The sequence below is a fragment of the Saimiri boliviensis genome, chromosome 20, assembly GCF_048565385.1.
Source record: "Saimiri boliviensis isolate mSaiBol1 chromosome 20, mSaiBol1.pri, whole genome shotgun sequence".
Taxonomy (NCBI): Eukaryota; Metazoa; Chordata; class Mammalia; order Primates; family Cebidae; genus Saimiri; species Saimiri boliviensis.
In genome coordinates, this window is record NC_133468.1 from 31,533,103 (window position 1) to 31,550,709 (window position 17,607).

At 51.3% G+C, this 17,607-nt stretch overlaps 1 protein-coding gene across 1 annotated transcript; it reads left to right on the forward strand.

The window, feature by feature from the left end:
• Nucleotides 1-3,567: 3,567 nt before the first annotated feature.
• FBXO24 (F-box protein 24) lies at nucleotides 3,568-17,543 on the forward strand. Its single transcript, XM_074390322.1, is given in 12 exon segments — nucleotides 3,568-3,640; nucleotides 3,643-3,770; nucleotides 3,953-4,051; nucleotides 4,156-4,339; nucleotides 5,639-5,877; nucleotides 6,755-6,989; nucleotides 10,150-10,308; nucleotides 10,899-11,020; nucleotides 11,406-11,537; nucleotides 16,463-16,633; nucleotides 16,955-17,291; nucleotides 17,294-17,543. Coding segments are annotated over 12 exon segments (1,851 nt in total). The 5' UTR covers nucleotides 3,568-3,618; the 3' UTR covers nucleotides 17,317-17,543.
• The last annotated feature ends 64 nt before the right edge of the window (nucleotides 17,544-17,607 follow it).

The following is a 17,607-nucleotide window of genomic DNA, read 5'->3' on the forward strand; positions in this document are numbered from 1 at the left end:
CGCGGTTGCAGCGGCGAGTCTGAGCTGGACATGTTAGTGGGTAGCCGGCGTCAACGGCTGGAAGGGAGTTGGGCGACTGCTAGAGGCCAGTGCGCTGGCAGTTGTCGCAGCCGACGGGACGGCGTGGGGGACCTCCGGCTGTGGAGGCTCTGCAGGGGTCTCAGGACTCCTGGGCTGGGGCGGGCGGGGGCTTCCCAGAGCCTGGAGACGCCCAGCTGGAGGAGGGAGGGTGTAGGTGCATCGTTGCGTGGTCTGCCGTCTCTCCCGAGGAGTTCCCCTGGACAGGAATGGAGAAGGGACCAGACCTGGGGATTTTAGAGGCTTAGAAAGGACAACGCCTAGAACACACCCTTGGTGCTACGAATGCAGAAACTGAGGCAGAGGGAAGTTGATGCGTTAGCAAGAGCGAACAGCAAATCCTGACAGCTGGCCATAGAAACCGGGTCTCTGGAACCTCCATGCACAGCCCTTTCCCGCTCCCTCAGTTTTCACACAGGATTTTTTTTTTTTTTTTTTTTACCTCCCTCCCTTCCTCTCTCCCTTCCTCCCTTCCTTCCTTCTTCCTCCCTCCCTCTTCCTTTTTTCCTTTCTTCTCTTCCTTTTTTTCTTTCTCTCTTTTTTTAAATTAAAAAGGTCTGGTTCTGTTGCCCAGGGTGGAGTGCAGTCGTGCAATGATGGCTCACTGCAGCTTTGAATTCCTGGGCTCAAGGGATCCTCCCGTCTTAGCCTCCCAAGTAACTGGGACCACAGGCGGCACCACCGCGCCTGGCTAATTTATTTTTAATTTTTGTAGAGATGGGGTTTTGCTATGTTGCCCAAGCTGGTCTCAAACTCTTGGCCTCAAGTGATCGCCTGCCTCTGCCTCCCAAAGTACTGGGATCACAGGCGTGAGCCACCACTCCCGGCTGTCCGTGGACTTTTTCTTTCTTTCTTCCTTTTTTTTTTTTTTTTTTTTTGAGACGGAGTTTCGCTCTTGTTACCCAGGCTGGAGTGCGATGGCGCAATCTCGGCTCACCGCAACCTCCGCCTCTTGGGTTCAAGCAATTCTCCTGCCTCAGCCTCCTGAGTAGCTGGGATTACAGGCACGCGCCACCATGCCCAGCTAATTTTTTGTATTTTTAGTAGAGACGGGGTTTCACCATGTTGACCAGGGTGGTCTCGATCTCTCGACCTTGTGATCCACCCGCGTCGGTCTCCCAAAGTGCTGGGATTACAGGCTTGAGCCACCGCACCCGGCCGATGACTTTTTCTTTCTTTTGAGACAGAGTTGCTTTGTTGCCCAGGCTGGAGTGCATTGGCTCCATCATGGCTCACTGCAGTCTCAACCTCCCACCTCAGCCTCTGAGTAACTGGGACTACAGACATGCACCACCATGCTGGCTAATTTTTGTATTTTTTGTAGAGACAGGGTCCTACTATGTTGCCCAGGCTGGTCTCAAACTCCTGGGCTTAAGCAGCCCTCCCACCTCGGCCTCCCAAAGTGCTGGGATTATAGGTGTGAGCCACCACATCTGGCCCACAGTGGCCTTTTTCTGTTCACAACCTCTCGTTTGCCTCCTGGGGTGAAATGGAGTGGATAAAGGGGACCCAAACACAAGAGGAATGAAAAATACCTTTCTGTCTACTTGGAGATCTTAACTTCCTTTCAGGTGGCATAAGTTCCTAATGCAGTCGCCTTCCTATGTGGTGGGTTGCCCAGAAACAAGTCACTGAAGTTGCTTTCACCTACGTTTATATCTCAGAGGTTGATATTCCTGAATAGTTGTTGAGTTATTAAAATTCCATCTTAGGCATCCCAGCCTAGCTATGGCTAGGCACCATACATAAGGGAATTTGGGTGGTCAGTCTGGTGCAGTCAATGAATGGGCTGTGACGCTGTGCAGTGAGGGCTGGTGAGGTCCGGCAGGACAGGACTCCTTTGAGACCCTGCAAGAGCCAGCCACTCCTTGGATTTCTTGGTGTAGATCTGACCCAATCTGGACAGACACAATCCCAGCCCCTGCCATTTCTCCTCATAAATGTCACCTCACGTAAGACAAAGCTAGTATCAGAGACCCTGGGAGAAATCCCAAGCTTTCAGTGGAAATCCATCCCTTTCTCCCACGTTAATAGGTTGTTCTTTATACATGCAATGATGTTACTGTCCCCATGAAAGCAAAAGCAGTCTGCTTTTCTTTGTTTCTTTTCTTTTTTGAGACAGAGTTTTGTACTTGTTGGTTAAGCTGAAGTGCAATAGTGCGATCTTGGCCCACTGCAACCTCTGCCTCCTGGATTCAAGCAATTTTCCTGCCTCAGCCTCCCCAATACCTGGGATTACAGGCATGCACCACCATGCCCGGCTAATTTTATATTTTTAGTAGAGACAGGGTTTCTCCAAGTTGGTCAGGGTGGTCTAGAACTCCTGACCTCAGGTGATCCACCTGTCTCAGCCTCCCAAAGTGCTGGGATTACAGACGTTAGCCACTGTACTGGGCCTTTTTTTTTTTGTATTTTTGTTTTGAAACTGGGTCTCATTCTCACCCAGGCTAGAGCATGGTGCATGGTGGTCCTATCATAGCTCACTGCTGCCTTGAACTCCTGGGCTCAAGCAATCCTCCTGCCTCAGCCTCCTGAGTAGCTGGAACTACAGCGGTGCACCACCATGCCTGGCTAATTTTTAAGTTGTTTTTTTTAATAGAGATAGGGTCTCTCTATGTTGCCCAGATTGGTCTTGAACCCCTGGCCTCAAGCCATCCTCGCACTGTGGCCATCCAAAAGTGCTGGAATTTCAGGCATGAGCCACTGGCACCCAGCCGCGGTCTCCTTTTGAATATGTTTTTCACGAGGCTAAAAAGTCTGCTGAGGCCGGGCGCAGCGGCTCAAGTCTGTAATCCCAGCACTTTGGGAGGCCGAGGCGGGTGGATCACGAGGTCAAGAGATCGAGACCATCGTGGTCAACATGGTGAAACCCCGTCTCTACTAAAAATACAAAAAAATTAGCTGGGCATGGTGGCACGTGCCTGTAATCCCAGCTACTCAGGAGGCTGAGGCAGGAGAATTGCCCGAACCCAGGAGGTGGAGGTTGCAGTGAGCCGAGAGCGCACCATTGCACTCCAGCCTGGGTAACAAGAGCAAAACTCCATCTCAAAAAAAAAAAAATAAAAATAAAAATAAAAAGTCTGCTGAATCATTTGTGAGCTAAACAATTATTAGCAGAGTCTCCATCTCACCTGTCAAACTGGGTTTATAGTTTTTTGAGTTTATACTCTTGAGCTACCTACCAATCCCTGGAGGCCTTGGCCTGCTGAGATGTGAAGAATTCTCCAGTGTTCTCTACAGAGTTAGTACTAAAAGGGCCTCAAGTGGAAAAACCTCTTGCTCCCTGAAATAAAGATGCCATCTACCAATAATTCACAGTGTATTTCTCCAGTAAAATGCATTTCCCTTGAGCCATTGATGGCTAGAACTGAGCTAGAACCCAGGAGCTGTTAAGAAATGGGCCCTGGGCAAGATTAAGGGGAATAGGTCACAGTGGCTGAACAGTGAGGTCACAGAGAGGTTTGTTGGCCACAGACTCCATGGGGGAGGGGCCTAGGAGGCAGAGGGGCCCCAGAGGTCCCCTAAGCCTAGGCAGGGGACATGGTGTGGGAAAGCCAGCAGGAACAGGGGGCCAAGGGCCTAGGAGACAGGAGGGCAGGAGCAGGGAGAGGGCAGCCAGGATGATGAGGAGGAGCCAGAGACGGAGGCTGCAGAAATTCACCGGGCTATGCAGACGGGAGGAGGGGCTCTGGGTGAGGGGGGCTGGCCGCAGGAGATCGGGAGGTTTTATTTGAAGAAGTTAGGGATGGGTCTGGGGAGAGACTGAGGACATGACTGCACCAAGCTGGAGTGAGATGAGCCCCAAGATAGGAAGAGAGAAGGGAGAAAAAGATGTGGGACCTTCACGGGACCCTATGCACCCCTTCTCGGGTAGGTGAAAAGAAGCTGCCCTTCTTGTGGCCCGGAGCTTGGGGATGAAGAGAAGAAGGGGAGAGGAAACCCGATTTCTGTCCAGTTGTTCCCCCCAGAGCTGGTGAGTCCCTGGGGAGGCGGGTTGAGAATACTAGGATTGGAGACCAGACCACCAAGGGGCCACCGATGATCCTCCCTCACCGCTTCTTCTCTCCTCCTTCCCAGGTGGAACATATCATCTCATTCCTCCCAGTCAGAGACCTTGTCGCCCTTGGCCAGACCTGCCGTTACTTCCATGAAGTGTGCGATGCGGAGGGGGTGTGGAGACTCATCTGTCGCAGGCTGAGTCCGCGCCTCCGAGATCAGGGTTCTGGAGTCCGGCCCTGGAAGAGAGCTGCCATTCTGAACTGTACACCTTCCCCAGAACCTCCCATTCTCCTTGCCTCTGTCCTGCCTTAGCCCTCCTACTCTTAAAGTCCCCCGATGACCTCTACACTCCTAAAAGTGCTTCCAGGGCTAGTTTCTCCAGAAGAAACGGGTCCAGTTCAAACATTTTCCCTTGAGTACTTCCTCCAAGTCTTCAGAATCCACCCACAGTTCCCATTAGCAGCCTTCCTGCCAAGTCTCTCTGTACACAGACACTTCCCGCTCTTTCCCTAGAGGCATCCTCACTCCCCAAACCTGGAGTTTTCTCTTCTCTAACCCAAGGCTTCAGAACTCACTATTGATATTTTGGGCCAAATAATTCCTTGTGGGGGCTCTCCTCTGCATTGTAGGATGTTTAAGCAGGGACTCTGGCCTCCATCCATCAGATGGCCAGCAGCACCCCCCTTAATTGTGACAACCAATGTTCCTGAAGGACAGAATCGCCCCCAGCCTGAGAAGCATGCCCTAAACCCTCTTCCCCTTCAGGGATCCTCTATGCAGTTACTTCTTACATCCATTGGAAGATTAGGGGGACCCAGAAAGTTGATCCAAAGCTGGGGTGAGGGAGGGTGACCAGCCTTCGTCCATCATTCCTTTTCACTCCTTTTTCTGCCTCTTTTCTGTCTTTTTTTTCCTTCCTTCCTTTCTTGAGACAAGGTCTTGCTCTGTCACCCACGTTGGAGCACCCATGTGATCTTGGCTCACTGCAACCTCTGCCTCCTGGGTTCAAGTGATTCTCAAGCCTCAGCCTCCCAAGTACCCAAGTAGCTGGGATTATAGGCGCCCGCACCCACACCCAGCTTATTTTTGTATTTTTAGTAGAGCTGGGGTTTAGACATATTGCCCACGCTGGTCCCAAACTCCTGGGCTCAAGCGAACCACCTACCTCAGCCACCAAAGTGCTGGGATTACAGGCATGCAAAAATTCACAGGGCTGTGAGGGTGGGAAGAGGGGCTCAAGGTGAGGGGGATGCTGCACCCATCCTCTGTGTCTTTATTCTTATAGTTTTTCTTGACATCACTGATGCAAGGTTGTGCCAAAGAATTGCTCATTAAGAAGCACATGTTTGACCCTGGGCTGAGGTGGGGTGGAGACTGAAGTTCATATGTTTGGTATAATCTAAGCTTATTTTCCACATCTCCTTTATAAGGGGTCTGTTCCCCTATCCTGGGGATAGGGAGGAGCTACAAACCAGGGTGTCTGAGAAATCTACACAAGCTCTGACTCATCGCCCTGGTGTCATCCCATCCCTTGAATCTTCAATCTGCTTCCCTCCTCCAGACACGAAGGGCCTGTATTTTCAGGCATTTGGAGGCCGCCGCCGATGTCTCAGCAAGAGCGTAGCCCCCCTGCTAGCCCATGGCTACCGCCGCTTCTTGCCCACCAAGGACCACGTCTTCATTCTTGACTATGTGGGAACCCTCTTCTTCCTCAAAAATGCCCTAGTCTCCTCCACCCTCGGCCAGATGCAGTGGAAGCGGGCCTGTCGCTATGTTGTGTTGTGTCGTGGAGCCAAGGATGTGAGTAGCAGAACCCTGGTAGCTGAGGGCCCACCTGTATTCCATTTTCATGCTGCTATAAAGATGTACCTGAGGCCAGGTGCAGTGGCTCATGCCTGTAATCCCAGCACTTTGGGAGACGGAGGTGGGAGGATCACCTGAGTCCAGGAGTTTGAGACCTGCCTGGCCAACATTGGGAAAACCCGTCTCTACTAAAAATACAAAAAATTAGCTGGGTGTGGTGGCGGGTGCCTATAGTCCCAGGTACTTGGGAGGCTGAGGCGGGAGAATCACTTGAACCTGGGAGGCAGAGTCTGCAGTGAGCCGAGATCACTCCATTGCACTCCAGCCTGGGCAGGAAGAGCAAAACTCCGTTTCAAAAAAAAGACATACCTGAGACAGGGTAATTTATAAAGCAGAGGTTTAATCGACTCATAGTTCTGCATGACTGGGAGGTCTCAGGAAACTTACACTCATGGCTGAAGGAGAAGAGGCACGTCTTACATGACAGCAGGCAAGAGTGCACAAGCAAGAGCAGGGAAAACTGTCTTAAAAACCCATAAGACCTCATGAGAACTCACTATCACAAGAACAGCATGTGGGAAACCACCCCCATGATCCAATCACCTCCCACCTGGGGATTACAATGCCAGATGAGATTTGGGTGGGGACACAGAGCCTAACCATATCGCCACCCGTCTTTTGGGGGCCTAGGTCCCCATCAGTCCCTAGGTATCTTTCCTATGACCTCTGCCCTTCCACATAGGAACTTTAAAGCAAGGGCTTATTTCTCAACCCTGGATCCAAGCATCTCACCTTCCACTCTAGGATCCGGCTGCCCCAGCGTCATCCGGTTTTGAAATCCTAGATCCCAGACACCCTTCATCTTTTCCCCTAGTTTGCCTCAGACCCAAGGTGTGACACAGCTTACCGAAAATACCTCTACGTCTTGGCCACTCGGGAACAGCAGGGAGTGGTGGGTGTCACCAGCAGCCGGGCCTGTGACTGCGTGGAGGTCTACCTGCAGTCTAGTGGGCAGCGGGTCTTCAAGATGACATTCCACCACTCCATGAGCTTCAAGCAGATCGTGCTGGTTGGTCAGGAGACCCAGCGGGCTCTACTGCTCCTCACAGGTGTGGTCCAAAGCAGTGGCTTTTGCAAACTGTTTCCTGCAGACTCCCCAGGCCCTGCTGCAGGGGAGTGGGAGGGAGGCCCCTCAGAGCGGGTTCCATAAGCCACCTTATCCTCGTCTCCATCCAAACAGCTCTGCTTTTCTCTGTCTCACAGCCTAGGATTCTGCTTAATATTTTACATGAATAAAAGGCCCAGTCTGGGCACGGTGGCTCATGCCTGTAATCCCAGCACTTTGGGAGGCTGAGGCAGGCAAATCACCTGAGGTCTGGAGTTTGAGACCAGCCTGGCCAACATGGTGAAACCCCATCTCTACTAAAAATACAGAAATTAGGTTGGGTACAGTGGCTCGCACCTGTAATCCTAGCACTTTGGGATGCCAAGGTGGAGGGATGCTGAGTTCAAGAGATCGAGACCAACATGGTGAAACCCCATCTCTACTTTAAAAACAAAGATCAGGCTGGGTGTAGTGGCTCACGCCTGTAATCCTAGCACTTTGGGAGGCCGAGGCAGGTGGATCACCTGAGGTCAGAAGTTTGAGACCAGCCAGGCCAACATGGCGAAACCCCTAGTAAAAATATAACTATTACCCAGGTGTGGTGGTGTGCACCTGTAATCCCAGTTACTCAGAAGGCTGAGGCAAGAGAATCACTTGAACCCAGGAGGTGCGGAGGTTGCAGTGAGCTGAGACTGTGCCATTGCACTCCAGCCTGGGTGACAGAGTGAGACTCTGTCTCAAAAAAAAAAAATTAGCCGGGTGTGGTGGCACACGCCTGTAGTCCCAGCTACTTGGGAACCTGAGGCAGGAGAATCGATTGAACCCAGGAAGTGGAGGTTTCAGTGAGCCGAGACTGTGACAATGCCTTCCAGCCTGGGGGACAGAACAAGACTCTGTCTCCAAAAAATAGCAAGAAAAAGGCCCTGCTGCCAAAAACCAGTTTGCAAACCACTATTCTAGTGAACACCTGATTTTAAAAAGTTTGATCTTGGGCCGGGCGCAGTGGCTCATGCCTGTAATCCCAGCACTTTGGGAGGCTGAGGCGGGTGGAACATGAGGTTAGGAGGTTGAGACCATTCTGGCCGACATGGTGAAACCCCGTCTCTACTAAAAATACAGAAATTAGCTGGGTGTGGTGGTAGGTGCCTGTAATCCCAGCTATTTGGAGGCTGAGGCAGGAGAATGGCTTGAACCCAGGAGATGGAGATTGCAGTGAGGTGAGATCGTACCACTGCACTCCAGCCTAAAGAGAGAGTGGGACTCCATCTCAAACAAAACAAAACAAAAACAAAGAGTCTGATCTTGGCAGCACATGGTGGCTCACACCTGTAATCCCAGCAGTTTGGGAGGCCGAGACAGGCGGATCACTTGAGGTCAGGAGTTCAAGACCAGACTGGACATGATGGTGAAAACTCGCCACTACTAAAAATATACACACACACACACACACACACATATATATATATGTGTGTATATATATGTGTGTGTGTGTGTGTGTGTGTATATATATATATATATATATATATATATATATATTATCTGGGCATGGTGGCGGGCACCTATAGTCCCAGCTACCAGCTACTCAGGAGGCTAAGGACTGAGGGCTGAGACAGGAGAATCACTTGAACCTGGGAGGGAGAGGTTGCAGTGAACTGAGATTGTGCCACTGCACTCCGGCCATAGGTGATAGAGCCAGACTCCATCTCAAAAAACAAAAATAAGCAGGGCATGGTGGCCCACGCCTGTAATCCCAGCACTTTGGGAGGCCGAGGCGGGCAGATTATGAGGTCAAGAGATCGAGACCATCTGGCCAACATGGTAAGAACCCCATCTCTACTAAAAACACAAAAATTAGCTGGGCATAGTGGCACATGCCTTGTAGTCCCAGCTACTCAGAAGGCTGAGGCAGGAGAATTGCTTGAATGCAGGAGGTGGAGGTTGCAGTGAGCCAAGATTGTGCCACTTCACTCCAGTCTGGTGACGGAGTAAGACTCCCTCTCAAAAAAGAAAGAAAGAAAAATCCAATCTCTCCAGCTTCTATGCCAAGCACCTCATTCATTGTACTCCAAACAGCTCCCTACTTTCCCAGTGTCCTCTATAATTAGCCCTAGGCCTGAGATCCTCTAGACTTTTTCTTTTCTTTTTTTTCTCGGGATGGGACTGAACCTGACAAGGCTGCAGGGCTTCAAGGCCGTGCCCCACAAGACGTTTTCTTAAAAAAATTTTTTTGGAGGCCGGGCGCAGTGGCTCAAGCCTGTAATCTCAGCACTTTGGGAGGCCGAGGCGGGTGGATCACGAGGTCAAGAGATCGAGACCATCGTGGTCAACATGGTGAAACCCCGTCTCTACTAAAAATACAAAAAATTAGCTGGGCATGTTGGCACATGCCTGTAATCCCAGCTACTCAGGAGGCTGAGGCAGGAGAATTGCCTGAACCCAGGAGGCGGAGGTTGCGGTGAGCCGAGATCGCGCCATTGCACTCCAGCCCAGGTAACGAGAGAAACTCCGTCTCAAAAAAAAAAAAAAAAAAATTTTTGGAAGCGGGTAGAGATGGGGGTCTTGCTATCTTGCTGTGTGGCCCAGGCTGGTCTCGAACTCCCAGCTTTAAGTGATCCTCCTTGGCCTTCCACAGTGCTGGGATTACAGACGTGAGCCACCACACTTGACCACTTCTAAACTTCTGAATACCAGGCAGGGCCCTCAATCCCCAGACCTCTCACTCAAATTGGATTCTACCAAATCTGCTAGATTTTTCTCTCCACTTGTCTCTCATGCTGAAGTACTTCCCTGACTTATTGTGGAGGCTGGAGTCTGGGGGGCTTGGGGTCTCTCTTCCCTTATTTCTTTCTTGCCCTTTTTCTCCCAGCACCACTCTAGGGCAGTAAATGTGTCACCTGTATGGTTTAGGGCAGGCGTCCCCAAACTGCGGCCCCCTGAAGCCATTTATCTGGCCCCCCACCGCACTTCAGGAAGGGGCACCTCTTTCATTGGTGGTCAGTGAGAGGAGCACAGTATGTGGCGGCCCTCCAACGGTCTGAAGGACAGTGAACTGGCCCCCTGTGTAAAAAGTTTGGGGACACCTGGTTTAGGGAGTCTCTTGGGATGTTTATGCGGCTATTGGAGAATCCTCTCCCCAGCTAACTGTCTCCCTCCCCTACCCCCAGAGGAAGGAAAGATCTACTCTTTGGTAGTGAATGAGACCCAGCTGGACCAGCCACGCTCCTACACGGTTCAGCTGGCCCTGAGGAAGGTGTCCCACTGCCTGCCTCACCTGCGCGTGGCCTGCATGACTTCCAACCAAAGCAGCACGCTCTACATCACTGGTATGGATCCCCACCACACCGAAAGCCCCCAACCTTGGTTAGACCCTCCAAACACCAACACCCCTCACCCTTACTCCAGCTGGATGATGAACCCCTGAGGGCATCCTAGTGAAAAGATGTGTTTAGGGCTGGGTTCGGTGGCTCACACCTGTAATCTCAGCACTTTGCGAAGCTGAGGCAGGCAGATCATCTGAGGCCCAGAGTTCATAACCAGCCTGGCCAACATGGCGAAACCTCATCTCTACTAAAAGTACAAAAATTAGCTGGGTGTGGTGGCAGGTGCTTGTAATCCCAGCTACACCAGAGGCTGAGGCAGGAGAATCACTTGAACCGGGAGGTAGAGTTTGCAGTGACCTGAGATCATATCACTTCGCTCCAGCCTGGGCAACTGAGTGAGACTCGGTCTCAAGCCACTGCGCCCGGCCTCGGTCTCAAAAATAAAAGATGTTTTCAGTTCCCAGACATCATGGCTGATGCATTCCAAGTGGGTGTGAGGACTCCCAGGCTCCTGTAGCTTTCATCCAGGTGGGGCCTTATCCCTAGGAAATGGGTGCCCAAAGCTGCTGAGCTGAAGGCTCCTGACCCCCCAGAACAGGGGGGAGTGTATTTTGAGGTGCATACCCCAGGGGTGTATCGAGATCTCTTTGGGACCCTTCAAGCCTTTGACCCCCTGGACCAGCAGATGCCGCTTGCTCTCTCACTGCCTGCCAAGGTAGGCTCCTGGAGGGATGGGGCAAAGCAGAGGGGCGGGACCATAGGGCACGGAAGATCTGAAACATGAGCAGGAATCAAATGATTGATCCAAAGGGACAGGGGACCCCTGGGGAGAGGGCCATGCAAAAAGAGATCAGCTTGGGGCTGGGCACAGAGAGAGGCTGAGGAGGGAGGATCACTTGAGCCCAGGAGTTCTAGGCAGACTGGGCAACATAGTGAGACCCCATCTCTTAGATAGATAGATAGATAGATAGATAGATAGATAGATAGATAGATAAATAAATCAGCTGGGGATGCCAGGTTAGTGGTTGGGAGACTCTGGAGCTCAGAGTTCCTCTGCAGAGAAGAGAACGCCTATCTCCCCTTTCTGTCTTGCACTCTAGATCCTGTTCTGTGCTCTTGGCTACAATCACCTTGGCCTGGTGGATGAATTTGGCCGAATCTTTATGCAAGGAAATAACAGATATGGGCAGCTAGGAACAGGGGACAAAATGGACCGAGGGGAACCCACACAGGTGAGATTGTTTTCCAGCAATTCTTCCCAATCCACTTGCTCCAATCCCCTAACCCCCAGATCTGTCCACTTCTCCAGCTTCCATAGAATCAGTTTCTGCTCCTCTGAGAAATTAAGCCAATCAGTATGTAATGCCAGTGGTTACTGGCCCATGTCTTACCCAGGGTTGGCACTATGAGGTCTATTCTCTGCACTGTAAATGTAATAGAAATTTAGTGAAGGGGTAGAGTGGGTGACCTGAGTGAGCTAGAGTAACTTCTAGAAGAGGTATAAGCAGGGGTCGGGTGTTGTGGCTCATGCCTGTAATCCCAGCACTTAGGGAGGCTGAGGTGGATAGATTACTTGAGGTCAGGAGTTCGAGAACAGCCTGGACAACATGGTGAAACCCTGTCTCTACTAAAAATATAAAAAATTATCTGGGTGTCAAGGTTTGGTGGTGGCCAACACCTGTAACCCCAGCAGTTTGGGTGGCCAAGGTGGGTGGATCACTTGAGGTCAGGAATTCAAGACCAGCCTGGCCAAGATGGTGAAACCCTATCTCTACTAAAAATACAAAAATTAGCTGGGTGTGGTGGCAGGCACCTGTAATCCCAGTTACTCAGGAGGCTGAGGCAGAGAATTGCTTGAATCCAGGAAGCGGAGGTTGCAGTGAGCTGAGATCATACCACATCACTCCAGCCTGGGTGACAGAGCAAGATTCTGTCTAAAAAAAAAAAAAGAAAGAAAAAAAAATTAGCTGGCACGTGCCTGTAATCCCAGCTACTCGGGAGGCTGAGGCAGGAGAATTGCCTGAACCTGGGAGGCTGAGGTTGCAGTGAGCCAAAATCGTGCCACTGCACTCCAGCCTGAGTATCAGAACGAGACTCCGTCTCAAAAAAAAAAAAAAAAAGGCAGGGCCTCGTAAGTTACATAAGACTTAGGTATGGGTAGAAAAGGCATTCTGTGTGATGAGGAGGGGGATAGGCACACAACCTGCACATACCTGGGACAGTGACAAGATGAGTCACATTAAAGCACAGAAGGCATTGGGAATCACTGAGATATAAGGTGGTACAGGTGGGCACAAGTCTGGAGAGGTGTAGATTTGGGGAAGAGTCACTGCAGGTTCTGGAATGGGAAAAGGCAATCCGTAAGAGGTAAAAGAACATGTCAGCCAGCCTTGTGCAGAGGAGGCCAAGGTGGGGAGCCTGCCAGGAGGCTGTCGAGTGACAAAGGCCTGGCGCTGCAGCGAGAATGGGAAGGAATGGATATAGGAGATATTTGGGAAGAAAATGAATAGACCCTTGAAACTGTTTAGATGTAGAAGAGTGAGGTATAAGACAGAGGTGGCTCTGGAAGAAAGGTGATACCTCCCACCTGTAATTCCAGCACTTTGGGAGACTGATGCAGGCAAATCACTTGAGCCCAGGAGTACGAGATCAGCCAGGACAACATGGTGAAATCCTGTCTCTAGAAAAAATACAAAAATTAACCAGGCCTGGTGGCATGCACCTGTAGTCCAAGCTACTCGTAAGGCTATGGGGTGGGAGGATCACTTGAGTCCAGGAAGTAGAGATTGCAGGGAGCTGAGATTATGCCATGGCACTCCAGCCTGGGCAACAGAGAGATCCTATCTCAAAAAGAAAAAGACGAGAAAGGAAGATGGTATTACCAACAAAGTGAGAGTTAAAAAGGAATACTGGTTTAAGGAAGAAGACAGTGTGAACACGGACCTCTTGCAGTGAGAGTAGAACACTCAACTGGAGGCTGGGCAGGGAGGCTTATGCCTGGAATCCCAGCACTTTGGGAGGCCAAGGTGAGCTGATCGCTTGAGGTCAGGAGTTTGAGACCAGCCTGGTCAACATGGCAAATTCCTGTCTCTACTAAAAATACAAAAATTAGCCAGGTGTGGTGGCGTGCACCTGTAATCCCAGCTACTTGGGAGGCAGAGGCATAAGAATTGCTTGAACCTGGGAGGCGGAGGTTGTAGTGAGCCAAGATCGCACCACTGCACTCCAGCATGGGCAACAGAGCGAGACTCAGTCTCAAAACAAAACAAAAACCCACACTCAATTGGAAACGTCTAGCTGGCAATTACATTCTACCTGGGAACATGGTTGAACGGACAGAAGTAGAGACTGAGAAGCATCTCTGGGAAGCAGGCCCCGTGGTAGGCAGGGGTTGAAGAAGAGGTGCCTCTGAGACAGGCCATGCACCCCTCTAACAGCTGTCCCAGAAGCCACGGGAGAAGGAAGTTTCACATGGGATGGGTGGCAGGGTGGTTAATGGTGATGGTGTGACAATGTACTCACATTGTCAAAGATACATTTAGTACTGACATGGAAAAGATTTCATAAATTTTTTTTAAGTTAAAAAAATTTATGAAATAGTTTACATTGTACCATTTATTTTTATTTTTATTTTTATTTTCAAGACATAGTCTCTCTCCATCTCCCAGGCTGGAGTGTAGTGGCATGTCTTGGCCCACTGCAACCTCTGCCTATCAGGTTCCAGTGATTTTCCTGCCTCAGCCTCCTGAGTTGCTGGGACTACAGGTGTAGCCACCATGCCTAGTTAATTTTTGTATTTTTAGTAGAGACAGGGTTTCACCATGTTGGCCAGGCTGGTCTCAAACTCCTTACCTCAGGTAAGCCACCTGCCTTGGCCTCCCAAAGTGCTGGGATTACAGGCGTGAGCCACCGCACCTAGCCACTTTTTATTTTTATTATTATGTTTTTGAGACAGGGTCTCACTGCTTCCCAAGCTAAAGTGTAGTGGCATGATCATAGTTCACTGCAGCTTCCAACTCCCCCGCCTCAACCTCCCAAGTAGCTAGGACTACAGGAATATGCCACTATGCCTGGATAATTTTTTTTTTTTTTTTTTTTTTGAGGCAGAGTTTTGCTCTTGTTACCCAGGCTGGATTGCAATGGTGCGATCTCGGCTCACCGCAACCTCCGCCTCCTGGGTTCAGGCAATTCTCCTGCCTCAGCCTCCTGAGTAGCTGGGATTACAGGCACGCGCCACCATGCCCAGCTAATTTTTTGTATTTTTAGTAGAGACGGGATTTCACCATGTTGACCAGGATGGTCTTGATCTCTTGACCTCGTGATCCACCTGCCTCAGCCTCCCAAAGTGCTGGGATTACAGGCGTGAGCCACCGCGCCTGGCCGATAATTTTTTTTTTTTTAATAGACAATGTCTTGCTCTGTTGCCCAGGCTTATATTGAACTAATGGCTTTAAGCAGTCCTCCCACCTCAGACTCCCAGAGTGCTGGGATTACAGATGTGAGCCACCACACCTAGCACTATCTCATTTTTTGTTTAAAAATAAATAAATAAATACACAACTTGCCCATACTGGTGGCTAGCATCTGTAATCCCAGCTACTAAGGAGGCTGAGGCAAGGGGACTGCTTGAGGCCAGGAGTTAGAGGCCGCAGTGAGCTGTGGTCACACCACTGTACTACAGCCTGGGTGACACTGACACCCTCCCTCTAAAACAATATACAACTTATGTATATTTATTTGTTTAGCTAACAGTAAAGAATATCTAGCAAGATGTTAATAGTGGGTGATGGGATTTCCAGTGATTTTAAAACTAATTTTTGCTTGACAATGTTTCACAATTTTTCTAGGATGACCATAAATTACTTACCAGTGTCTTTAGAATTAAAGCACTAACAGGCTCAGGAGAAGGAGCAGGCAGAAGAGGCCCTGGGATTTAGCTGCTGAGAGGCCAAGTGCCTTTAGAGATAGCATGTCAGTAGTGTAACAGAGAAGCCAGATCCCTGGGAGTTACTGGAAGGACTCGCTGTGGGAAGGAACAACAATGTGGTCAAGCTCAGATTGGTCATGTAACCAACTCTGCTGCTTGAGAGAGAGAGAGAGAGGCAGGAAGTGGCAGGAAGCAAGTAGAAGCGTTTTTTTCAAAAACAGGGTGGCCATTTTGGAAAACTATGTGATAAGTTGAAAATACTAGGCTGGGTGTGGAGGCTCATGCCTGTAATCCTTCACTTTGGGAGGCCGTGAAGACCAGCCTGGCCAACATGGTGAAACCTTGTCTCTACTAAAAATACAAAAATTAGCTGAGCATGGTGGTGCATGCCTGTAATCCCAGCTACTTGGGAGGCTGAGGCAGGAGAATCACTTGAACCTGGGAGATGGAGGTTGCAGTGAGCTGAGATCGTGCCACTGCATTCCAGCCTGGGCATCAGAGTGAGACTCCATCTCAAAAAAAAGAAAATGAAAATGCTAGAGTGCTGGCTGGGCATGGTAGCCCACGCCCGTAACCCCAGCACTTTGGGAGGTTAAGGCAGGTGGATCACCTGAGGTCAGGAGTCTGAGACCAACATGGTGAAACCCTGTCTCCACTAAAAATACAAAAACTAGCTGGGCGTGGTGGCAGGGACCTGTAGCCCCAGCTACTTGGGAGGCTGAGGTGGGAGGATCATTTGAACCCAGGAGATCGTGCCATTGCACTCCAGCCTGAGCAACACAGTCAGACTTCATCTCAAAAAAAAGAAGAAAGAGAAAAAAGAAAATACTAGAGCAGAAGGGAGGGACAGTGGAAGGAAAGTCCTTCCTTGGGATGGCGTGGCAGGCTACCCTGGAATTGCACAAGGAGCAGGTCTCCCTGAGGCTGGACTGGCACAGACGTGTGGGCTGACAATGAGAGGTACATAGCAGGCCCAGGGCTCAGGCAAGGAGCTGGTTTTCTGGGGGGCATAGATGAGGTGCCAACAGAAGAACAAGACCCCATGTGACTAGTTAGAGTATGGGGGCTGCAGGGGTCAGTAGGGCAGATCTAGGGTGCAGGGCAGTGCTGGCTCCCATTTCGTCATCCCCATTTCACATTCTGCCAGAGCCTTCCAGTCAACCTTTTCCCACCCCAGCCCCCGAGTCCCCCGGTGCTCCCCGCTCAGGGCCCCTGGCCATGTGTCCCCAGGTTCGTTACCTGCAGCGGCCCATCGCACTGTGGTGTGGCCTCAACCACTCCCTAGTGCTGAGCCAGAGCTCGGACTTCAGCAAGGAGCTGCTGGGCTGCGGCTGCGGGGCTGGGGGCCGCCTCCCCGGCTGGCCCAAGGGGAGTGCCTCCTTTGTCAAGCTCCAAGTCAAGGTCAGATCGGGGTCAGGGGAGCGGGCACCCAGGGAGGACGAGAGCCCTGAGCCAGGAAGCCCACAAGACTGTAGCTGGAGCTTTTGCAGGGACACAGGGAGTCCCATTTCCCCAGCACCACCCCACCTACTTCCTCTGCCACATAACATGCACTCTGCTCTGTCCCTTAGCAGACTGTGCTGGCCACAACACCCCTGGGACTTAGCAGGCTCAGGGCTGGTGTGAGAGGGAAGAACACAATAGGCAGATCAGCCCGGGCTCCCTGGGAACCCCTGCAAGGAAAGCACCACTCAGCCCCGCCCCTGTCTTGCCTCCTCCAAGGTCCCTCTGTGTGCCTGTGCCCTCTGCGCCACCAGGGACTGTCTCTACATGCTATCCAGCCATGACATTGAGGAGCACACCTCCTATCGTGACTTGCCAGCCAGCAGGGTGGTGGGGACGCCCGAGCCCAGCCTAGGGGCCGGAGCACCCCAGGACCCTGGGGGGACGGCCCGGGCCTGCGAGGAGTACCTCAGCCAGATCCACAGTTGCCACACATTGCAGGACCGCATGGAGAAGATGAAGGAGATCATAGGGTGGATGCCCCTGATGGCCGCACAGAAGGACTTCTTCTGGGAGGCCCTGGACATGCTGCAGAGGGATGTGGGAGGCGGGGGTGGTGGCCCCCAGCCCCTGAGAGCTAATCCCCCTCATGCTAGCCCAACTCCTGGAGAGAGTCCGCCCCAGCCAGGGGCTAAGGAGCAATGACCACTCTGCGCATTCGTGTGGGATGGGGTTGCTACGGGCTGTGGACCACTAGCCAGGGTAGGGCAGGGAATTGTTTTGTAAAAATGTTCAGGGGGCTGTCCAGGAGGGGCCTCCAACCTGACTATCATGGACAAGAAATTTGATGGATAGAATAAAAGGCTGCAGCGAGGCCTGGCGTGGAAGCCTGGGGGGCTGGAGGGCCAGGGGCAGGGATGGAGGCCTGCTGC